The sequence below is a fragment of the Amblyomma maculatum genome, chromosome 4 (assembly GCF_055883805.1).
Source record: "Amblyomma maculatum isolate TAMU_Amacu chromosome 4, ASM5588380v1, whole genome shotgun sequence".
In the NCBI taxonomy this organism is placed as follows: Eukaryota; Metazoa; Arthropoda; class Arachnida; order Ixodida; family Ixodidae; genus Amblyomma; species Amblyomma maculatum.
The window spans coordinates 38,811,404-38,836,431 of NC_139347.1; the positions used below are offsets into that span (position 1 = coordinate 38,811,404).

General features: G+C 43.5%; 1 protein-coding gene across 1 annotated transcript in view; it reads left to right on the forward strand.

The window, feature by feature from the left end:
* Positions 1-25,028, forward strand: part of LOC146190764 (uncharacterized) — a 64,035-nt gene that overhangs the window by 27,845 nt on the left and 11,162 nt on the right. Inside the window, exons 17-32 of the mRNA XM_084601144.1 lie at positions 2,330-2,479; positions 4,760-4,869; positions 7,516-7,705; positions 9,306-9,451; positions 9,972-10,197; positions 11,335-11,450; positions 12,187-12,308; positions 13,783-13,868; positions 14,968-15,028; positions 16,498-16,699; positions 17,306-17,455; positions 19,715-19,861; positions 20,790-20,837; positions 21,048-21,128; positions 22,427-22,510; positions 24,446-24,519. Of these exons, the coding sequence (XP_084457270.1) occupies positions 2,330-2,479; positions 4,760-4,869; positions 7,516-7,705; positions 9,306-9,451; positions 9,972-10,197; positions 11,335-11,450; positions 12,187-12,308; positions 13,783-13,868; positions 14,968-15,028; positions 16,498-16,699; positions 17,306-17,455; positions 19,715-19,861; positions 20,790-20,837; positions 21,048-21,128; positions 22,427-22,510; positions 24,446-24,519 (1,993 nt within the window). The remainder of the gene's footprint in view (positions 1-2,329; positions 2,480-4,759; positions 4,870-7,515; positions 7,706-9,305; positions 9,452-9,971; positions 10,198-11,334; positions 11,451-12,186; positions 12,309-13,782; positions 13,869-14,967; positions 15,029-16,497; positions 16,700-17,305; positions 17,456-19,714; positions 19,862-20,789; positions 20,838-21,047; positions 21,129-22,426; positions 22,511-24,445; positions 24,520-25,028) is intronic.

Genomic DNA, 25,028 nt, shown 5'->3' on the forward strand with positions numbered 1-25,028 from the left:
AGCCTACAATGATGTTAGGTTGGAGGAAAAAAGCTTCCACGTGTGAAACCTTCTGAGCTGTTTGGTGCGCAGTGCAATTGTCGAGCACCAATGCCACCTTCCTGCTTTCGCGCTGCATCTGACGATCAAGCTCAACCAGTCACTCGCAGAAAAGTTCACGTGTCATCCATTCTTTCCCGTTATGACAGTAGTGAACCGGGATCCTCACGGCACCACGAAACAGCGGGAATTCTTTTATTTCCCTATGACGAAGGCAGGGCACTTACTTGTCTGAAAGAAAACGGTCACACGCAATTTTCTTTGCTTGCTGCCCTTGCAGGGATTGCCTTTTACAGTGTGCGTCTTCGACGGTAGCATCTGGAATAACAGCCCAGTCTCGTCTCCATTGTACAAGTCTTGGTCCCCATATGCTTCTCTCAGATGCAGGGCCGTGTTTCCTCAAGCCACTTCTGCCTATTGTCTACATCGAGCGATCCTGCCTCGCCCATGACTGCCTTTTAGATGATTCTGTGTCTCTCCTTAAACCGTTGAATTGTACCTCTACCAGGCTGGAAATCAGTGTTGTGCAGGAGGTATATGAAGTTCTTCGCCTTCTCCGATAAAATCTGGTCACTAATCGGCAGGCTTGCTGCACAGGCGTTCAAGAACTACTGGTAGAGCGCCTGTTCTACGTCTTTGTAGGCCTCGTGTCGAACCCTTTTTCTGCCATCGTCCATTGCATGGGTAACACTGGCATCGCTTACGTTCTCAATCTTGGGCGCACTGCGGATGATTGTCGATCCTGTCTGTTGCGTCAGGCTGCAGTTGCTCATCAAGTTGCACACTTTTACGCCGCCCTTGTGTTCACGTACGATGTTCCTCTTAACTTCTAGCGGTATTGCCGTTCGCTTCCTCTTCTGTGCCGGTTGTGTCACGCTTCCTGAAGGGGGAACCTCCATTACTGTTCACGGAAAATCCAGGGCCAGCAAGATCATGGCAGTGATGGTGGCACACTAGGAGAACCACGATAGAAAGACACGTGCATGAAAGCTGCTGCACGCCTGCCACAAAACATGTGCAACCACGAAGCGGGGCCTAGACAAAGCAAATAAGGGAGGATAGTGCCACGCAACATGGTCAGCGCACCCTCAGAATGGTCTGCTCTGCTGTGCAGAGGCAGAGGGGAAGCGCTCAAAGCTCTCCCTCAGAACAGCAGTGCCTAGCAGCGCCTCCCCTCCTCCTCCGTGTGAGGAAGCACTCCGTCCTCCCCCGCGTCTCCGTGGCATACAAGCTTCCCCGGCGTATCCGACCAACACATTGACTCGACGCGCTCTATCCCAATTTTTTTTTGCCTGCTGCATCGATGTGGTTGCCGTCTTCGCGTATGCACGCGTTTTTGTGGTCACCACGTTTACATGTCTTTGTTGACTTTCAGGGATCATATTTGATTGTTATAACTGCTATGGTTATATGGCACCATTGTAATAAGCAGTTTATATTATCATAGAACACATGATAAATCTGACGGTGCAGCGGCTGCCCATTGTTATATCCGATATATTGTTAAAACCAGTATTGTTATAAGTGGGTTTGACTGTATAAGAAAATAAATAAAAATAAAAGGCTTTCGTCGCACTGCACCTAAGTAGTCTTAAGTGCCTCCCAGAGCTTTTCAGTGCAGACAGAGCACCTAGACATCGGAACAGTCGGCCAGCGTGTTTCATGTGGTCATGGGCATCCTTTCATGTAAACAAAAGAAAATCCTTTTTCTGATTGCACCAGCCATATAGCAGGAGCATTTCTTGCACAGAGTGCAAGCTAATTGGTGGGCGTTGCTGCTGTCATTTTATTGGCAGCTGTGACTGAAAATAATATAGAGGAAATCAGTGAAGCACTTCGCAATTGCAGGCCCCATCACTCTTGTCTGGAGCCGGTGGATGGTGCACTGCCAGTCAAAGAAAGCAGAATTTGGTAGGCATGTGCGAGGGGGACACACACATTCATGTTCAGTTTCAGGGCAAGGCACTCGCATGAGCATTGCTTTAAGAATATAACAGATTGTGTGTCTGTTTTCACTTTTGCTGCCTTCCAATGCACCACTTGCCCTCTCTGGGCTTGTGTTGTTGGCTCTGTTCATAACCTCATGAGCCTTAGGGCTGAAGGTGTTTTCATAGAGCAATGAATGTTTGTTCCACCAGTGCATCTTCAATAAACTGCCCTCAGTGGCTTTTGTACTGATGCACCTTTCCTGCATTTCTTTTCTGGGCAACACTCCGTGCATACCTCGAAATGCCTTTTTTTGAAACCACGGCCCTGAGCTTGTCTCTGTTTCACTCTTTTATCCATGAAGGCAGCCGCAGTGATGGGGAAAACGATGCAGCCGGTGCCATGCCGCTGCCGCCTCTTGCTCGGAAGGATCGCCACTGTACAGTTGTGGATGCGGCTGCTGCAGCTCAGGGGCGTACCAACAATCGGCTGACCAGCATGCATATGCCCAGGGGTAAGGCAGCTGCATTTTGTGAAGCTTTGACTGAACTCTGCCAGGATTAGCTTGAGCTAGTGCCTTGCGGCTGTGTCAGAAAGACTGTCTTTCTGTTCATTGAGGTTAGCCTTCTTGAAACCTGCAAGTATGATGGAAGCTCGCTTTTGCTGCACACATGGATGTCAAGCATACATTAAGAATTTGACCTGCTATGCATGTCAGGCGGCAATACATGCACTGAAGTTACTAAAAATGCATACTTACCAATGCTTCTGAATGCAGTCAAACCCGGATAACTTGAATTTTGGTTATATCGAACTCGCGGAATATCCCTGTGAAAATCCCATGTAAAAGTATAGGAAAGCTGCGTCGTATATCGAACTCTAATTTCACCGGTCGTTCGATATGTTCAACTCCACACCACACAATGGACTTTCTGAGTTTCGCGTCTACAAATGTGGGCACAGCGTCTTAATGCTGAAATTGTTAGTGTCTGGGCGCTTCATTATTTCATGCAAAAGCAGTACGTAATACGCTGATTTGTGTGCAGGTGTCACAGTCTTGAAGGCGCAAGGCATTCTCAGAGGAGGACAATTATTCTTGTATAATAATTAGTTAGAAAATGCAGAAAGTGTTGCAGTGTTTTCATTCATGTAGCGCCATGTCCACATATGTGGACTAGAATAAAATATAAATATTTTTGCATAATCTTTTATCTTTGAATTCTGCTTGGCCTACTGATCATGCGTGATGCAAAAAAAAAAATTTTCCTTTCAGAAAATTTAATTGCCGCCTGAAGGAGATATAGTGCTGTCTGACGGCGCTTTTGTACAATCTTCAGGTACCGCCTGACAGCGCAGCAGCATAGTGTATAGGGCGTGGCGCACTACATCGAGGCACCCAATAGCCCAGCAAGTCCAGTCTTAGGAGTGTTCTTTACGCTGCTCACTGTCAGGTCGAAGTCTGGCCCTAGCTGCATCATGAAAGTCGCATCATGAAGGACGGCGGCGCTCTGGCTGTCTGCTTCTCCCCAATTGTCTCTAGGCCTAAATACTTCGCATCGAAGCCACAGCCGACGGTACTTTGTAATGATCAGCGAGGCATTTTAGTAAATGGACCACTCAATCAAGAAACTTCTTTACTCTCAACCCCACTCTTTCGTAGTAAAGAAAATTATTGTTTTCGCTGATGCCTTAGAGCGAAGCTAGCATACAGGAACACAAGCACCACATCGGCTGAGAGCAAAAACTTCCACTGTATGGGTCGGCATTTCACAAGAAGCATTCATTTCTGAAATTTCCTTTTCGAGGGCCTATTGTTATTCTGAGAAAAACAAATTTTGGCATGCTTTCCTGACACTGGCTTAAGGAATCCGCCGTATCGCTGGCGCGGATAGCTTGCGCAGAAGTCGTGGCCGGCGGTCACACTGAAGGTGGATGCCCGGGCAAAAACTAAATCTCGCTTCACTACAGTCTGCATTCTGTTTTCAGAAACATGCTGAGTACACTTATTGGAGTCATGTTAGTAAGCTCGAACACAGAGTATCTGCACGCAGCTCATCGGCGCCAATACAGCAGCAGACGATGTAGTGGCTGTTGTAGCTGTGTGCCGTCACCGTGCGTTACAACATGGCGATTGCTGTCAGTGGGAGGAGCTTCGCGGTGTCAACTTCAGACACTTATTTCGAAATAAGAAATGCACCTAGGGCACTCAAATTTCGGAAATAGAAAAATAAGGTTCAGTATTATCTGCCAGACTACAAAACTGTAATGTATTGGATGACCATGGCATGACCCCTTGTAACTATATTCTCCTTTCCACTGCTCAAGATCATTGGGAAGGAAGACCATGCCGCATCACGCTTTGCACATTGATGTGCACGCATGCGCATGTCTACGTGAGCGCCTACCAAACAGAAGAAAATAGAACTAAGCACTTCGCAATTTTATTGCTGTCACAGCCTGCATTAAGCTGTGGTTTGAAGGGCTGGAGTGACAACAAAACATGTTCACTGGCTGCCTAGCCAAGCACAGCAGACCATGAATGCTGTTGAGAGCTTGTGATTCTGAACTTGCTGCCTGCACTGGCCACACACAATTGCGCAATTTTCTGGCTGGGATATGTAAGCTTCGTCCTCAGTAAAAATAACATATTTGCTATTGCGTCACGCTATACTATCAGTCTAACCCATCAATGTCCCTTTAGGAGGCATGTGACGGCCTGGGGATGCGAAGCTGTCTAGATTTGTTTCTATGGTTCTATATTTAGTGAAATATTTTGTTGCCATGTTCTCAACAGCGAATGGCGCGTATGGTGGAGGTGGCCAATGGGGCATCTGGCAAGGCACTGCTGGCTACTCTTCCGCACCTATGCAACGTCAGCCGTCTTCTACCATCCAGGGTGAAATAGTAAGCATTGATGTTGGCACAGTAAATTTCTCGCACTTCATCTCAATCAGTGGCTTGTCTTACTTCCTTGACCGCAGGTATTATATACAAGCTATATTCAGTATATGGTTGTGTTCAGATCAGAACGATAATAGAGGTCCTATGACCATTTTGTTTTCAATGAAATTTTTATATGTAGTGGGCAAATGTCTCGACGCAAAGAAATAGGCTTTAGTTTTGGAAGATACGCCGTAGTTTTTTCCAGGAAAAAAAAAAAACTTTGCAGGTGGAAAACGCCGTTCTTGCCATTTAAAAAAGTTGCAAGTTTGGAGACCTGCTGCTAGCATTCTAAAATTTTGTAATCTATTATTTTTTGCCCACTAAATCTATGCAACTTACTTCTATGGAAATTATTCAAAAAAAAGTTTTGTTGGTGCAGTACGTTTAATAATCGCATACATAGCTTCAGAAGCAATGCGTTACAAAAAAATCAGTTTTCAACCCTAAATACGAGCATAATGCGTTCTGTTTTTTGGCATTATGTCTTTTTCCGTTTATTATCCAGATAATTTCCTTTATTTCAGGCAAAATTGGGAGCTCTAGACAGCTGCTTGTGTTTCCACAACACATCAAATTCGCCCAAGATTCGAAAGCTACAAAAAACCATAACTTTGATTCCAATTTAAAAAAAAAAAAGCGTCGATTTTTGTTAATATCCCTCTCAAAAATCCTCAGTACCTCGCAAATATTATGGCCTTAAAAAGTGCTGCAAAGTGTTGCATTATATTGTTTGAAATTATGAAAATAAGTATAAAACTAAGCGCTGGTTTTGAAAAATGTCAATATTCAGCCCTACATTCTGGCACGACTTAATAAAGTGTTGCCACTGAAACATTTTCTCTATATTTTTCAGACCTAGTTCTCCATTTCTGCAAATATTGGAAGTTCTAGACTTGTTTGTTCTTTCTCAATATTATCTTGAAATCGGCCAAAGTTCAAAATTATCAAGAAACGGACAACTTTGACTCGAATTTAAGAAACTATCGCATCTTCGATTTTTATCGAAATCTTACAAAAACAATCGCTAGTACTTTATAAACATCGGGTACGAAAATGTGTTGCAATATGCAAAATAAAATGTAAAAATGAAACTGAACGCATGTTGTCATTCTATAGAAGTGCTTATGGCTTCCTCTTAAGGAGTAGACATCAAAAGTTCTATTTATTATTGGCTGAATTATGCAATATGCAATTTAACTTATGCAATATCTGAAGCCTTCTCAATGCTTATAAAGTTGTTTTGCGCTTGTTAGCAGTGTTGATGATTGCTTAAAGCGGAATAAATTCGCTATTCTTGGCAATATCATGGGAGAACGCAAGTGACTGTCGAACTTTTTTATTGTAAATGGATGTTTTTTTTTTTAATTGGAATCAGAGTTGTTCTTTTTTTGTTGTTTTCAACTTTCTGATGATTTTGATGAGTTGTGGAGAAAACACCTAGCATTCTGGAGCTCCAAATTTTGTCTGAAATTGCATACATAACTTGCATAATAACGGGAAAAAGTTAGTGCAAACAGCTTAACACATCAGGCCAGTATAGTATGTATGTAAGGTTTAAAGTGGACATTTTTGGACCACGTCGCTCCTGAAGCAAAGAAAAACTAAATTAATGGCAGCAACAAAAGTTTCTAATAGTTCTTGTAAACATAAAAGTTGCATAGATTTCATGAGCAAAAAATAAGAATGACAAAATTTTAGTGCACAAGCAGCAGGTCTCCAAACTTGCAACTTTTTGAAATTGCAAAAATGACGTTTTCCGCCTCTAGTAATATACAATTTTTTTCCGACAAAACGAACCGTATATAAAAATTTTATTGAAATCAGATAATGGTCATGGAACCTCGTTTAGCGTTCTTATCTGAACACACCCATATACATACATATCTTGTATATAGGGAAGATATATGCCTCCTCTTGCAGGGTACTAGAGAGATGCTGAGGATAGCCCCATCGAATTTTGGCATTCTAAAATTCGATAATTATTGCTTTTTTTAGATTCACTGGTTTATTGAGTAGCAAAGAGCCTTTTTAGTGCCAGGAAATTCAGAGTTAAAGCTGGAATATATATATATATATATATATATATATATATATATATATATATATATATATTTTTTTTTTTAATTAGTCGATTCAAACTTGTCATGTATGATGGCAATGAGAAATTGTGCACTCTGTGGCTGCTACTTGAAAATAGATGTGGCAGTTTAAGCCTGGGAGATTGAACATAGTTTTTGTGAACATAGCTAGTGAACATAGTTTTTGAGACCTTTAGTTGTCTATGACCTTCTGGCTTGTTCAGGCTAATAAAAGTATCCTCTACCTTTAGGGGGTGGTCAGTCGGTTAGACCAGCTTCAGTTTGCCCCAATATACCATTAACCTAGGTATGTATGTTCATTGTATACTAGTACATTAAAACCTAATTGATGCATTATCCAAGAAATACAGAGAAAAAGCAGTTTTGGGAAATGTGTGACCGCTTAAGATTTTGAATGACACTCTCGCTTCCTATTTAGACCTGCATGTCTTAATCATGGACCACTTGACCTTCAAATGGGATGGACCGCCATTGTGTTTTCTTTGTCATAATTTTTCAATGGTTCCAGGTGTCGCCTGATGACAGTGGGTACCATTGCGATCGGTTTCCTGGTGGGGCTCCCAGCCTGATGATGGTGCCTGGATGGCACCAGCTCTCACAGAATCTGATACAACAGCTGGAAAACACCAACACTATCTACCAGTCAATCCTGCAAGAGCAGCAGGCATTGGCAACGTCTGCACCTGCAGTCTCCCCAGGTGAAACCTAAAGCTGGCATAAACAGTCACTGGCAAATTTTTCAGACCAGCTTTCAGAAAGCCAGGCAGTCTAAAAAAAATGAATTCACAATAAAAACATCACTCTGTCGCCGCCGGTTGACTGAACCGTGGAGCAGGGGTACATGGTGCAGGCCTCTCGATTTTGAGGATTAACAGGCCCATTAACTCCCCACAGCTAGCAGTGCCTGCTGTCGAGAGTATCGCAGGTATGCAGGATGCATGCAACGTGGGTTCGAGGTTGCAGAAAAACATAATGGCAGCGATGTGGCAGTTTTTCATAACTTTTGACCTTCTATCGAGAGAAGTCCAGAAAATTGAGCGAGAAAATTTTCAAACATCCAAACTTTTGGTTGTTGTTATACATTGACTCTATGGAGTGTGTGACTGTGCCATGGCAGAGTCCGAATAATCAGGCAGGTCCAGAAAGTCAGTCAGGTGTCAAAAAATCGGTCGGTGACTGTACGTTTCTCTAAGTCTTCCTTTTGTCATACAAGAAAAGCTTTTTTTTGGCTGCCATTGCTGAGTTCCTGTGGTCACCCTCTTACTTCAACCGAAAACATACTTCACATTGCTTTTTGTGTCCCATAAGGATCGAGCGCAAAATTGAGTACATATTTTAATCGGTGCACATTCTAGCTGTACTTTGTTGTTCATGAAAAGTGGATTTCTGTTGGAGTTGCCTGAAATACGGAGGCAGTGGCTAATTTATTGCTTTGTTTCCACTGCTGTAGCAGCTATGTCGCTCTAATGCAGCACAGATATCGCTTAAGAGCTTTCAGTATCTCGGCACTAAATTTTTCTCTGTGCTCTTGTCTGCAGTTCTCTCCACAAAGGAGCCCTCCTTATTCTTTTTGCCATGAACCTCCGCTGTCAGTAAAGGTTTGATTTAGTGGCTTAACATCCTATAGCTACTCAGGCCACTGAAGGGACACTGAAGTCGAGGGCTCCGAAAATTTCAACCACCCGAGGTTCTTTATCATGCGCTGACATCGCGTAATACACAGGCGCCTTGTTTTTTGCCTCCTTTGAGAAGTGGCCACTGCAGCCAGGATCGAGCCAGAGCCCTTGGGAGTTAGCACCCTAACCGCTAAGCCACCACGGCGAGGCAATAAAAATTGAGGCATTTTGCAAAATCTGCCTGGCACGTAAGCCTGTAATTTAAGTCACCTCCTTTTAATTCTTTTTTCCTGTTAATTTTTTTATGTTGAGATGGAACTGTGCACAATGCCATAGATATTTTTTTAACACTATGCTTTTTGTCACCAGTGAACGTTCATTTTATATCTTTGCACGCTTATTTAGCATTTTTATTTGTAGTAGCTACAAGCTGACAGCTGTCTGATTGGGCTATTAGAAAACTTCTGCAACGACCTGACAAACCTCATTCTCGTGTGTCAGCCTGTCGGTTTCTTGCCGTTTTATTATTTTCTTTAATAAAAGCATTATTATGCAAGCAAGGAAGAATGGAATTCCTTAGGAAGCGAAAAGAGTAACAGCACAGCACAGCACAGCACTTTTGACTTGACATGTTTGTTGTTTTTCATATTTGCGGGGTTATAGGCTGAAACTTGAATTTCAGGCTCCCATCTGCGAATGCCGAGTGCAGATGCCCTCCAACACTATGCCGTACAGCAGCAGCTGCTTCTGAGCATCATTCACTGTTACCAGCTCCTCAGCATCCAGCAGGTGGAGATCGGCCAGCTTCAGCAGGCTGCTGCTCACCAGGTTGGAAAACTCGGCCTCAGCAAGGCCAAATTTTAACAAGAATTTCATAAAGCTCTTAAAATGTACAAACTAATACTACATATTGTTTGTCTGTGCATTTAGTATTGCACTTGTCTGATAAGGCGGTACGTTTTGCTGCTAGTAATGATGTACTTGGATCATACTGCCGTTTTCTTCAGTTTAGTTTTCTATATGTGTACTGATGCTGTCCCTTATGTAATGCTCTGAAATGTGTGTGTGTGTGTGTGTGTGTGTGTGTGTGTGTGTGTGTGTGTGTGTGTGTGTGTGTGTGTGTGTGTGTGTGTGTGTGTGTGTGTGTGTGTGTGTGTGTGTGTGTGTGTGTGTGTGTGTGTGTGTGTGCGTGTGTGTGCGTGCGTGCGCGCGTGTGCGTGTGTGTGTGTTGGGGGGGGGGGGGGGCTTTAGTTGTATTATGCATGGATAAATAGGCTTGTAGCATCCAGCTCGGAGTTGTGTGTTAGTGTATGCACCTTCAAGCCAGTGTGTACATATTGTCTTGCAGGGCAGTTCTCCGAGTTTAGAAGAGGGCCTAAGGGGCCCAGCAGCAGCCTTGCAGGAGCCACCGGCTGTGGGGGGAAGCCCCTTTCTATTGACCACAGAGCCGGTGGGTGGGCCCTGGGTGCATGGTGGGGGGGCCCCTACTACCTTTCACGCTGCTCAGCCACATCGCTCCATGCCGGCCGAAGCTAGGGGTGCACCTCCGGGAGCCACACTCAACAACCAGGCAAGTTCTCCTCTCTCTTTTTCTGTTTGGCTGTGTCAATGCTCCACCTGATCACCAGTTTAAATTTGGTAACTTGGATTACAGTAGAACCCCGCTATAGTAAACTCTGATATAGTAAAAACTCTGATATAGTAATGCGTAACTGAAGTCACAGTCCATCTTCCATAGAAGACTGTATGTACATTTTTCCCCCTTTATAATAAAGACATTTCTAGTAAAAATCAGTTATAGTAAAGTGCACCGATATGACATCGCCACCCGCGTACTACCTAGAATCGCGAGGCAAAGATATTTTGTATTTCAAAACAGAAAAATAACACCTAGTGTTCTTTAAGTGGCTTTACCATCGGGCTTGACAGCATTCAGGAAAAGCCTACTTAACGGAAGCCTTGGAGCCGTGAGAAAAAGCACGCAGCACGTAGGAAAAAAAGAAAGTAGAGCTGTCTACAAACATGGAAAGGAGGCGGTGCGGCCCATTCAAAAGGTAAATGATAGTAAAAGTGCAGCAAGAAAAAGGGAAGGGGAAGAATTGGGCGAACTTTCACAGCACTGTGTAGCACGAAGCATGAGGCAGCGGAGGCAAGAAGTGGAGGGGCAACATGTGCGGTTTTGCAGCACCTGACTGCTTCGTGCATTTATCATTTATTGCCTCTTAAAGGACAGAAACAGTAAAAAGTGACACCGTGTCCATGCAAGGCTTTGGTTTTCACATTAAATCATGCTTGGTTGTATTTATAGCTTTGTTGTCCTCATGCTTAAGAGGTACTGCCACAAGATGTAAAAAATTTTTATAACTGAAAAACATTGCACGAAGAGATGATAAGGGAGAGATGGAAGGTATTTCGGAGTGTTTTTTTTATTAAGCAACAAGACATGTTCAGTAAGTGCCCATTTAACTATCAGACAGCATCTTCAGGACCATGTCATCACCAGCAACTGATATAGTAAAAATTTTTGCTGGTCCCAGTGTCTTTACTATAAAGGGGTTCTACTGGCAAAAGAAATCTCGGCATTCCTTTGCCACGAGTATTTCTTTTATGCATCCATAACTTAGAGAGTGAAGGGTCATGTAAAATGCTTGCCATTATTGATGTATGCTTACACTTTTAAAGCGTTTCCTCTGTTGTGTTTTTACAGGTAGTTCCAGGCAGCCGAGCCAATAATTTCTGGGACAACTTTAGAAGCTACTCACGTCAAAACCTTCTGTCCAATCCTGGTGCGGCACCAAAGACAAATGAGCTTCCCGCAAACTTTCAGGTATGTTCTGCTGCTATAGCTTTGTGATAACTCGCCAGTGTCAGCGAGATTTCTGTTGGCATTGTGGTGATATGTACAAATGAAAACTGTCAGGGTCACCTGCTGGTACAGGAGGCTTTTTTTTTTTTCATGCGGGTCTTACTGTGGTGGGGGCTCTTATTAGACGGTAGCCAAAGAAGACTATGTACAGCTTTCACCCCTACTTATTAAAATGGAATTCTGGCAGTTTGAAACAAGGACTTCCTAGATTTTTGTAGAAAGACACTATGCAAAATGCATAGGAGCAGAAATGCTCATTTTTAACTGATGTTTTAGACAAAGCAAGAACTTGTACATACACAAGCCACTGCATACATTTGGAGAGGGAGAGATATCAAGAAAAAAATAGTATAATCTCATTGATATGTTTTGTAAAATATTCACGGAAAGATTGAGACACTTCACGATAATGAAAAATTCGTTATGTGGAGTTTCGTTACATCCGGGCCACTAGAAGCGCAGAGTCCCAGCATATGCTGTTATATTTTTGTCATTTGCTCTCTGGTCTTTACTGAGGACAGGCATACACGCAACTCAAAGTTGTGGATGCGCATTCTGAGTTCATGGTCGCCATTTTTTATCCCCCTGTTAATTTTTTTGGCAGCATCCCTCCTACAGCGCACTAATGGAGCAGGACACCAGAGGCTGGCTGTTTTATCATATCACACCATGTTTCTTTTGTGATTACCCTTTGCAGGTCCAGCAGTCTCAGCCTAGCTGTACTATTCCAGTGGCCACAACACCCCTAATTAAATCATGGGCTTCTTCACGTGGACCGAGAGACTACCCTCCATCGTATGCAGCAGCCACTTCTAGCGGGTTTGTTTTCTTTCAATGTGCTTATTCTTTTTCTTCTTTCTTCAATTCGGGATGTGAAAGGACAGCCTGATACTGCAACACAAAGCCCACAAGTTATTCACATTAACTGACCAGCTCGACCAGATTGAAAACTGATCGGCAGTAGTCATCAAAGGAGGAAAACAGTAAAGTTACAGTAAAGTTTGAAGTGTACTAGGTAAACCATTGTCGTATCTTTCTTTTAGTCTCGTATGTGCTTCCAAGCAAACATCACTGCAACTACTGCACATGCTGATCTACTGGTATGTGTTGGTTTTAAAAACCAAGAGTTGCATTGTGGTATTGAAGAGGGGGACTCAGAAGCTGCTCCAACAATTCCTTAGCCAGTTTTTTGTACAAGTACACATCAGCTTATGTTGAAGTCACATTTGTAGTTTGTAAGCCCAGGTCATCAGATGTACAGTTGCCGACCGCATTTTTGCACATACAGATCGCCTTGAGTGCGCAGTGGCGCCTCACGAAAGAGGACCGTACTATGCTATGGCCCTTATGGACCAGCAAAGTCATGCAGCATTTCTGTACCGCTTCAGTTTCAGTCATTCTTCCCCACACCACTTCAAATAGTTTTTGCAATCATTTCTATTTGTGTCAGCGAGATTCTACTGTTTAGTTTTTCATGTTGCCCAATAAACTGTAATAGCTACTCTGTGGTTGGTATGTACCTGTTTTCTGAGACGTCTTTTCTCTCTCTCTCTCTCTCTCTCTCTCTCTCTCTCTCTCTCTCTCTCTCTCTCTCTGATGAAATTTAGATGTCATTTTGAAATCAGGCTAATGGAGACTTGGAAGGAAGAGTTGTTAGCTAAGCTGTTAACATTGCCTACAAGTCACACTGAACCAACAAGCAATTCATTCATGCAAGCTGCTCATACTTCACTGTGTCCCACTGTGAACTTGATGTGATATCAGTGCGAATGGCTGTGCAGGCTGTTTCTACTTCCAGCTTCAGAGAAAGGACACATTGCCAGAAAGCAGATTTGACACAAGGTGTGCACTAGTTAAAAGGCTTAAATTTTTGTGATGCAAGCTTAGTGCACTGGAAATTTTATCCCCATCGTGATGGATCAATGGTCAGGGTGCTCGATTACTAAATCCAAGGACATGAGCTCAAATCCTGGCCACAGTGGCTGTCTTTCGATGGAGGCAAAACATAAGGCACCCATGTACTGTGCGATGTTTAAGGAACCCTTTGTGGTGAAAATTTTCAGAGTCCTCCACTACGGCATCTCTAATGAAGTTTAGTAATAAAGTTTAATGTCTTGCTTTTCTTGAAACTTCATTTATCTTTTTTTTTTTTCTATATTTTACAACCTCACTGTAATGGTGGTTTATACTTGTGAAGGTTCACTTTATGACTACAGGCAACTTCCTGTTCGCCTATCTTCCCACTGTTTGTGAATGACAATTTTTTCTCTTGTCTTTCATTCTGCCTTTGCAGCCGGTTTCGCCAGATGCGGCCTGTGCAGAATGTGTGGCCTCAGGAGTCTGCTGGGAGTCGATCAAATGACTCAAAACAAGCCAATGGTATGTGCCCTTTCAAAACTGTTAAACCTGGTTGTAACAAAATTGTATAATGTCAGCGATTTTGCATTACATCCTGGTTTTCGTTATATGCAGTTTTCGCGTGAAGGCTTAAAAGGACAATGCATAAGGGAAACAACCTTGAAAGTATTTGCACTAAATCAGAATTATTCGAAGTTATAGAAGCGGTGAAACATTTCGCAACTGCAGTGAGGGCACGGTGTAACTGCGACAGCAGCCTCCGTCTCCGCCGCGGCTCGCATGACGTGTCTACGAGGGAGCGGGGAAAGGGCGGTTGCGGAATCTGGGGCAGAGTGCGCCGCCTCCGAGCAAGGAGGCACCCGTGTCTTCCCGCATGTTCTCACTTGCCCACCATCGTTGCCTCAGGAAACCTACTATCCCTCGCATCGCTAGTGCTCTCCGCTGGTTCTTCTACCGACACGCGGAAATTCACGAGCAACTGCATGTGTAATCTTCTCTTCACGACTTTTTTCCTTCACAGGAACCTGACTGCCGCGTGCTGGTGATGGACGCAAACTGCTCGCCCGTGTCTATTTTCTTTGTTTTGTTATCTTTTGCTGCTTTTGAACATGAAGTATTGTAGTGCCATGCACCAAAAGCGAAAGCTGTGAGACTGTTGTGTTTAACACTTATATGTGCCGTTGGCGCTGAAATATAGTGCATTGTATCAATTGTGGTTGCTCGTTGCTATCATAGATGTTCTTTCCGTCAGTTTGGGTTTTATTGTCATGAAATTTGCGATGCTGTACCGAATTTCTAGTACGTAATTCAGCACTAGCTAAAAGATAGTTGGTGCCACAAGTTCATTATATCAAAGTTAATCGCCACGACATGTTCATTATCTGGAGTTTTGAATGTACACACTTCGATAGGGCCGGCGTTGACGAATTGAAAAACTTCATAATATTGAGGAATTTGCTGCATGGAGGTTCGTTACATAGAGATTTAACATGATAGAGGTTTTGTCTCTGGCAGAAAGAACAAAAATATTCTCTGCCATCAAAGAGTATTCTGGCTGTTTCTTAACCAGAAGCCTTAGGCTCATTGTGTCTTCTCACTTTCTTTTGCCTAATTTCGCTAGGTGCTCAGGGCCACCTGCCTGTTGTGGAGCTTTCTTCGGGTGCTCCCACTGCATCGACAAGGTACCGTGTCAAAACATTTGTCTTTTTTGCAGTCTAAAAGCGAGACATTACTGCAAAGGCATTTTCTGTTGGTTGTACTTTAATATCTCGATTATAAGAATTTCGCCGGATGCGAAACAAAATATTACTCATAGATATAGCGCATCTTTCTAAACGAACAAAATCTGTGTGCTGAAATGTGACCATGCAGACCTATTTTGTGGTTGGGGGGATTAACTTACGGTTGCACAGCCACAACTCATTGTTTGTACAGCATAACTAGCAGTCATGACGTCGGCATGTGCAGGCCGTGCGCAGCCACTCACTGCTCCCTGTACCTACAAATAATATGTAGGGACTTGAAAAAGATTGAAAAATAAAACTGTTCTGACCTGTGCCACTGAGTGTAACAGTCTTCCCTGAATGTGCATAAGTTGCCGTAAAACTCTCGGGTAATACGGACCCGCATATAATACGAGGTGTAATACGGGATAGCAAAAGTTGGGGGAAAAAAAGTTTTCATCCACATATAATGTGAGAGAAAATAGATCAGCAAAGGTATTTATTTGCCCTACATTCAGCGTAGGGTCAGCGTGGGAAAAAATGAAACCACCGAAACAGTCAGCCGACGCCTCGGCTAGACAGCGCTTTCTCTCACTGGAAGCTTGATGCTGATAGCACTGATTAATATTGAGGCCGGAATTGCAGATTTAGGATGAAGTTTGTGCGGATACTTATTACGAGGCGGAAATCTGACATGATAAAATCAGGAAAAAAACCTCTGTTATATGCAGGTTTTTACAGTAGTGTGGGCAAGGAAAAAGAAAAATAATGTTGCCCAGTCTGCACTGCATAAACCACTCCATATATATACAGTATGACTAATGATTGCGGAGTTGGCGATACGCGTATAGTGCGACCAGTGATAATGGAGCCAGCAATGTACATATAGCTCTTAAGTTGTCACTCATAATTCACTTTGTACTACTACACGATTAGCGATCACAATGTCAGCAGTGTACTGACAGTACGGTACTTATTGCTCGAGGGTGCAGCAGCTGCTGACGGGTTCATATCGCTCCTAGTGGCACAGTAGAGTGTTTGGAACGTCTGAAATTATTGCACATTGTACGTGAAATGCTCCTTTTGGAAAATTTTATGAATTCTTATCATCAAGACATTGCTGTCAACATAGTGTTTATTATTGCGAATCTGCTGTATATGCACACTATCTGTACATATCTGCTTTCCAATGGACCTCTGCAATGGCCCTCCCTCCAAGTACATATTGGTGCCAAATATTACATTCCCCTTTGCTATAACTTCTCAGCTATTATGAACGAAGCAACCATTGTTTTCACTCGCCCTGGGCAGGGATGGGGTGCAAAAACTCTTGGAAAAGTTTTACTTGTTCTTTAAAACCTTCAAAGTACTATCTCCAAGCATTTCCTTCTTAAGCAGTCACTGTTGCCTCATGTGCTCTGAACCAGCAGGCGACCAGCACTTCGGCAGCAACAGCAGCAGCCTGCATGTGACGTCCTAAAGATGTCCATTGGGGCTGAAGTGTCCCGACTGCTGGAGGGCAAGGAGGATGCTGCCAGCCTGGCTGCAGTGCTCCACCAGTTGCAGCTTATCAACTGTCCCCAGCCTGACCTCAGTTCCGGCCAGGCTGTTGGGGGAGCACGACGCAAGGCATGCAAATTTCGCTTTGAGCAGTGACCCTAGGATGGCATGGGAAGGGAAATCAAGCTGTCCAGACAAAGCAACTGAGCTCCTAGCCATCGTTTCGCAAAACATCAAGGAGGGGTGGTAGAGGGCCTTATATGACAGTTGCTGCATCTTATCTCTCCTCGTTACCTTTCGCTTCTCATTTCAATGTTAAACCCAGCCGAGCACAAGCACCTGAGATAGTGGATTCATAGTTGAAGTCTGAGGAGAGAAATGATGCATTTACCAGCCTTATCTTTGCGAGGCCATGCAGAGTCTCCTCAGAGGAGGACGGCATTGAAAGCAAAATATAAGAAAAGGAATTGTACATTTTAATCATCAATATACATTTCCAGTTGTTTATGCATCTGAAATTAATTAAAATTTTGGCTTATGTAGTTAGTGGCAAGAGCTATCTTTCTTCTTTCATCACTGCACTGTAATGCATGTGTTTTGATCTGTGTTTACGTGCTGCCATGCGTTCATTAGGAATGCTGGCCAACAAGACCCATTCTCCATTCTCAAGAAAGCACTGATTTTGGGCAGCAAGCTTTCCCTTCATTTTTCGCAACTGTTTGCTCTTTCCAACAGGTTCCGTCGTCAGCTAAGAGCAACATCCCCAAAGAGAACCGTGCCCTCAACAGTGAACGCCACCTTATGTTTCAAAGAGGAGCCTCCGAGTCATCACCTGACCTTGTGGCCAGTGTGGAGTTTGCAACTGATAGCCATTCTAAAATTGAGGTTGGCCACTTTATCTCTTGTGCGCTGCACAATCAATTCGTTGGTGCAAATACCAATTCCATGTCGAAATACTTCCCTTTTTTTTTTAAGGCATGACAAGTGAAAAGTAGTACTTCAGACACTCATAGACTTGAATGAATAATTGCCATTTTATCTTAAAGGTTTTAATGCAACTTTGTACAGTAAAAGCTCATTACGAACTTCACGGGACCGGGGGGAAAGTTCGAATTATCCAATGTTCGAATTACCAAATGGCCTCGAAAGAACTGTCAAGAATCACTTGCATTGCAGTAAATGTACCCTATTTACTCGTGTAACGAACCCACTCGCATAATGAACCCACCCACCCCCAATTTTTGCCTAAGCATTAAAAAAAAAAAAAGTTTACATTTTTGCATTATCTCTAGCAAGGGGGGGAGCGATCTTGGCAGAGTGCCAGCTCTTGTCCGGTTGTGCAAGCCTCGTTGTCAGTATATTCGCTTTATTATGCCATGGCAATTGGGGCTGGCGAGGTCTACTGCCACTCAATTATTGGAACGCGCCATAGCAGCAAACGCCTTTTGAAGCGACCAATGCTAAAAGCCGGCGTCATGATCGCGGCTGACCATGTGCTCTCATTGACGACCGATATTTAATTGCGAGTTTCGGAGATTGCGCGGAAGAGAGAGCAGGCAGCCACGGTCGCCAACTTTCTGGCGCCGCCGTGCCTGTCATGGCGCCATTTAGGCTTTACCCATTCCGTGGTTTTACCTGGTTTCATCTTCTGTCTTCGTTTTGGACATGCGCAGCCTCTAATTATGCCACTCTTTCGCTGGGGGTGTTTTTTCTTTTTTTTTTCTTCTTTTTTTGCCAACTGCATGGCACAAGTTGCAATGATTTCTGCAGCAGTGATTTCTGGTTTTAGCGCGTGAATATAAAGTTAGGGACCTGAAATGAGTATAAATAACCAAGTTGGCAGCAGGCCAAGTGAGTTACTACCATGTGGTCCAAAAGTGAGCACTAGTCATTTATAAACTTCAAGTATTTCAACAAAAGGTGCTTTGCCAAGCAACTGATTTGCTACACACAAATGCCTATAAATTATTATGGGAGAGGTATAATATGTTTAATTGCATAATTATGAGCGGTACAAAGTGTTTGATATGAGAGTTAAACATCAGCTTACGTGCATGAAAAGTGAACTCAAATTATGTTCTTGGAGCAGTGTAAGCAGATGAACAAACTGTGTGCAAAAATTTATTTACACTTAACCTTGAGACATTCAAAATCATTTGCATACAGAAGAAACACAAAAATTATATCTGGCAACCAAAATTGCACAAGTGTGTGACGGTGCACGAGTAGGCACAACATACATAGATATCAGAGGGTGCTGTGGGACGCAGAATGAAACAGAATTCAAGACAAGGCATGAATCCATCCACGCATTTGCAGTTCATGCAACCTCAATTCAAGGTTTGAATTGTGAGCACCCACCAAAGAACAGCACCATAGCATGGGTGCTGTTTTTAGTGCTTAGCATGCTCACAGGAGCAACTTTTGGTGCAATTTGGGAGTTGCATGTATAGGATGTTACTTGTAAATACTTGGAAAATATATCCTAGAAGATGTCTTAGCTACTCTATGGATGTCTGACTTGCTTCGTAGAAATCATTGTGTTGGAACATTGTTACTCACGCCCCTACATGGTATATATGATTTTCCGTAACATTCAGTGAGGAGCACTTGCTTCTGAAATTGGCTTGATCCTGTAAGCTCATTCAAGGTATTGGCATATGTCTGTGGCATTCAGGAGGTTTGCGAGCTCACACAATCAACAACTGTAATTAGTCTACTCTAAACATAGTGTACAGGATATCCGCCACCCCAGCCTGATTTTTAAGCCAGTGACTGTTCCCAGTAAAGCAAAAAATAAAGGGTTATACAGTTTTGCCGAGAAGTACACAGTTGTTCACTCGTGTGTAGAGCACTCAAGTGGCGTGCTGTCGAACAAATTGAGTCATGTTAATGTCGCTGCATTGTTAGGGCAATGCTTTTGTTTCTGTGCATTTTGCGTGACTTTTCTGCTGCGCTAGGGCGCTTGTCAGTACCTGCCTTAGCATTTCACAGTGCTTGCTCCACGCAGCACCGGTGGTGCACTGTAGACAAATGTGGCTAAATCCATACTTATTTCACAGGCATGTGGCGTAGCTATATATTGAGAAATGAGTGTTTCCTGTGCTATATTTGACCGCCAGTTTGCCTTGTTTGTTTTGCCAGGAAACCTTGTCGGACTCGACCTTTGACAAGAACACTTCGAGGCCTCTGGCAGCAGTGACAGCACGCAAGAGGGCCAAGCCACTCTGCAGTCCCGCTAGCCAGCCTCCCCAACTCCCCATTGTGTCCACGTCTTCCATGGAAAGAAGCGTGAGTGGGCTGTGCATTGCAGTTGCATATCAATACCTCCTCCTTCGCTCTTGCTTTCTGCCGGGAAGCTGTGCACTTTCCGTTTCCTAAAAACCAAACCAACTAAAGAAAGATTGCGAAATGAAGAGGTGCTGTCAGAGGCGCTATCATGTATTCCTTTACGGGGAACCTTAAGCGTCCTCCTACTTTTGAAGCGAAAGATTCCCTACCCCACCTTGGGCCAAGGTCAGCGACAGCTCACATTTGACCTTCAATAAGCCAAAGGACAAAGTATGGCTACAAGCAAAACCATGCTCCACCTTTGACCTTTCAGCTTTGATTGGAAGTGTGACTATAAGCAAAGGCCATACTAACACATAAAGAAAAAAGAACTGCCTCCACCAGGAATCGAACCACTACCCCTTCTATCCCCATTACACCATGCCAGGCTCGTGATAAACAAATCTTAATTTTCTTTGTCTAGCGTGAGGTTGATAGTAGCGATGACAATGACGGGGCAGTTAGTGGTAATGAATGACATTGATGCTAGTAGTGATCACAGTGACAATAGTTGCGATAGTGATGATGATGACAAGTAATGAAATGTAACCAAGCCTGACAAATCTGTCACCTTGTCTGGGTTTAGCAGGGTTAAACCACGGCCTCGGCAAAGACAAAGGAAAAAAACTGCTGTGGTTTAGCTGGGTTAAACCACGGCAGTTTATTTTCTTCGTCTTTACATTTGTTGCTAGTTCATGATATTTTTTTTTATGTCATGTCATTGCCGATTTGAATTGAATATTGTTGACAGCTACCCAGTTGATATAGTTGTTGCTGTTATTAGCTGTTGGATTGCATTGTAAGTTCTGATGAGTTCCTGTTAGTTTCATTGCAGTAATTTTTTCGTTGGTTACCATTTCTCATGTTTGCTGATTTCACATTCTTTCAGGCTCCTGCTGAGCACATGGTAGCAGAGCGTGACTGTGGCATTTGTGAGGTTTGTGAGGTTTGTGACTTGTCTGCATCACTCTACCTGCACTCAGCACAATAATAATGTAATGCATAGCTCTCTGCTTCCCATTTCTCTTGACTTCCCACCGCATGGCCTAAAGCATTAGCTCGTATTTAAATGGAGAGCAAATTAAGTCAGCATGCAATGGAACTCTTCACAGTACTTACACAGTGTGCACTTGAATTTTACGTCTAGGACCAAGGAGCCACAGCCAGACCCATAGAGCCTGTGTTTGAGCAGACATGGCCTGAAAAAGATACAATGGTGTCCGCTCCCGTAAGTGCTGACTAATTACCTTCTCACACGGGCACACCAGACTCTTCCCTGCCCACACCTATTTCCTTTGATAGCTCTTTATTGGTAGTTTTAAAGGTCGAGTTATTTCGCTTTTGAAGTGCTCCTGAACAGTTGGAGCCATCCAGTGGGTAGTAGGGGAGCTGGTTTTTCAGTTTCATTTTCTGTTTCCTTTTTTTTTTTTTTTCTCGCCACGCATTAAGATTTAAAAGCCCTTCGAGGTCAGGTGACCAGGGTGTCTACCAACCGGGAAAACTGGGAATTCTCAGGGAATCTGGATAATCAGGGAAAACTTGGGGAATTCGTGCCTATATCAGGGAAAATTAGCAGCAGTTCTACCTAAAGGGAAGTAAAGTCGCGATAATGCTGGCTCGTGTAAACAAACCGGGTTGGTGTTGCAAGATTCTACACTGCGATAAGGCGTTGCGTCGTTTCAAGTTCCAAAGCGCGCCGAAAGCGGACGCCAGCGTTGTGGCCAACGGCAGAGCAAGCACTTCCTACGTTTCGCACGAGCGCCGTTCAACGGGCCCCCGGTCTCCCCTTGTTTTGTTGTGTTGTGCTGCGCACATTACATTCCCTTGCAAGTAATGCAAGTCTGACGATCTACGGGACTGTTCACAGCTGTTTTATACTGTTTTATACTCACCGTTTTATGCTCACTGTTTTATACTGTAGTTTTACAGGCGGTTTATACTTGGAAAGCAACACTGAGAATGGCGTGGCTGGCACGGACAAACTATAGCATGCGGTAGCTTTCACCTTCATACACGTAGGCGGTCTTAAGTCCCTCAAAATTTCTTCACACAGTTAAAGGGACGCTAGAAGAGAGCTTGGAAGCGGAGTGCCAGAGAGAGAGAGAGCGTCTAGAGCATTTGTTGACTAGCAAGCAGCATAGAGGTCATGGCTCTTCTTTCACGCGTCTTTTGCACTCTCTTTCGCTCTCTTACCCGGGGATGGATCATGCAAAACAGTTTGTCCTGAATATCTTTCGAGTAGGAAGCAACCAACTTTCTCACATTGTTTGTCTTAGTCGAGAATTTCTCTTAACAGAGTTATTCTTATAGTAATCTGCTGTGTATGTATAACCTGCTGCTCCGGCACACTCATAACCGTTGATAGTTTGTTCTTTTGGAACGCATTCTATCAAACAGAATAGCACTTATAAGCACATAGCAGTTAAGGACGTTTTATTGATGCCAATAAGTATGTTATTTTATTAATCAGTACTTTATTTTTTTTTTAAGTCACTATCATTGCTTCAATGCAACATTGCTTTTCAGGCTCAAGATTTGCCCCAGCCTTCTGGCGATGGGCCTGCTGCAGAGCCATTGCAGGGCCTGGACAACATGCTGTTGCTGGCAGAGGTGGGCCCCTGCATTGATTACCTTTTAACACGAGAGCATTAGTACTCCCTGTGTAAAGAAAACAAAAATTATCTTTTGGTGTCGTCGACCATCTCAATCCTCGCAACCTTGAAAAAATAATGAATATACTTCTGGCAGGCTTTCATTGAGAGTGTTTACATTGTAACCCCATGGCGGCAAAAATTGTCTGGCAACATCAGCGTCAGCCATTTGGAGTGTTGCAGCCTTAAAAAATTGCGAGCGTGGCAGTTGACTAACACCCGGACTCTTGCAGCCTTGAAAAGTTACAGCACACCTCTGGCAGGTGGTAGTCGACAGGTGACCTGAGTAGCAAAAGCTCTATACCAAATGCTGTGCATTACTTTATTATAGTGGTGGTGTTGATATTGTTACGGGGCAGAAGGTGTGGAAGATGCCATGACGATCCAAAGCACAGGCCAAGAAAACGCAGAACACTGAGCACCAAACACGCTACCAAGGCACTCCGTTCACTTTGGCGTCACTTGTGGCATCCATAGCAGTATTTTACTGCTACCTGTGAGCAGCACCCTTAATTGGCGACCATTGGCAATCATTAGAAACTTCGCCATGCTGAGCTGCTGGTGCGTGGCATGCTAGCAAGTATATTGTAGGCATTGTAGTAGTGTGCCACTGCCAGTAGCAACTTCAGCGATCTGTGAGTTATACCCGCAACATCAGCAATTGCCCAGTCACTGCTTGCGGTGCAAACCGCACTGCTGGCGTTGCAACATTAGTGGTGTTCAGGCCGTGCACTGCTGCTCATTGATCATGAGCCATACTGCGCGACTGGCAATCATGGCATCAGTGATCCAAAGCATCCTAAATGCAGTAAAATTTTTGTTAATTCGGCCTTTATTCATTCTTAAAGATTCGGACATGGGCAGCCTCGCTTCAGCTAATTCAAACAAACAGGACATTGCATCGAGCTATGACTCAGGCAGCCAGTGATTACCAAAATGTACTTTCCCAAACCTGGAATGTGTGAAACAGTGGCGTCCACACACTTCTTGCACGCTATGGCAGGTACGGTGATGATCAGAAGTCCCCCGTTTCAAAATGTAGCTCAGTCACATAGTTCCACTTTCCTTAGCTTCCTGCTTTTCCACAGCTGCGTTAAGGCATGCGCATGGGCCAGTCACACTGTTTCCGACGCCGCATGGTGCATCACCATCATTTTGTCTTTATTTTTGGGATGGCATCACGCTGCTCTAAAGCCTACGCTATTTTTCTCGCATGCAGCCACATGCTACTTCCAGTACTCTGAAACTGCGGGCTTACACAGTGTGAACCGTGTGGTGAAACATGCTCAAAACGAAGCAGGGCTGCTTTTTGAAGGGGTACCAATGCTACTGTGTTGCGCTGCGAATGGAGTAGCAGAGGACTTAACGATTTTGGAGAATTTCTTCAACATTTCCAGTATTGTGCACAATGCAGAGCACTTGATAAAACTGGGATAAACTGCCATTCTTCCTCAAGCTCAAATGCAGACAGGCATCATACAGCTGTTCATTAGATAAAGTTACTGTGGTACAAACAATTTTTGGCAGTTTTTTCAGGCCTATTCGTTAATTTGAACTTTCAGTTAATTTGAACACTATTTCTGGTCCCTTGAAGGCTGAATTAACGAGAATTTACTGTACTGTACATTATGCACAGCACACCATGACCACAGGAATTTTACAAATTCATATTATTCCCAAATTTGTACCAGCCATGATCATATTGTTGAGATTCTGTTGTACAGCCTTTGCACCAGCTTTCCTCAAGTGCCAGAATGACAAGTGAATGTTGCTGCTCTTATGATCAGCCTGTACCAGTTGTCCATCATTCCATAAAATATGCATCCAGAGTTCTGGTGCCTGTACTGCATCTATACAGAGTTTCATCCCACCAATGTTTCCTTTTCTTGCCCAGGCCCATGCTTTGCGTGGTGTGAACCAGGACGTGCAGCAGGCTATGTACAACTTTGAACTGGGTCTCCTGCAGCAGTGAGTTCGGGTCACTTCTGTATTTCTGCAGGGAGCATCTTCGGGACCATGTTGTCATCAACAACTGATATAGTAAAGACCCTGATATAGTAAAGATTTTTGCTAGTCCCAATGACTTTACTATAAAGGGGTTCTACTGCTCTAAGCAAAGATATCCTCCTTGTAAACTAGCAAACTGTCAAAAATTTGTGTTTTGAGAAAACGAGAAACGATGAACAGAAATGGGATTTATTCAGCTTGTTTGCACCTTAAAAAGTTTAATTATTGGGCTAGGGAGTGTAGAAATTATAGTTGATATGTAGGAGATGGGCTGTAGATTTCCAAGATGTCATTTTCAAAAAGTCACCTTTTTCGCTATTTTTGCCACATCAAGAGCCCTGCCTGCCTTAAAGCGAAGGTTAAGCGCCTTCCTAGCTTGTTTGTTCTTTTTTTAAATAAAAGTGCCAGTGGCACTGACTGGAAAACAATGTACACTTGTAGTGCTGCTATTGGTAGCTTCAGAAATCATG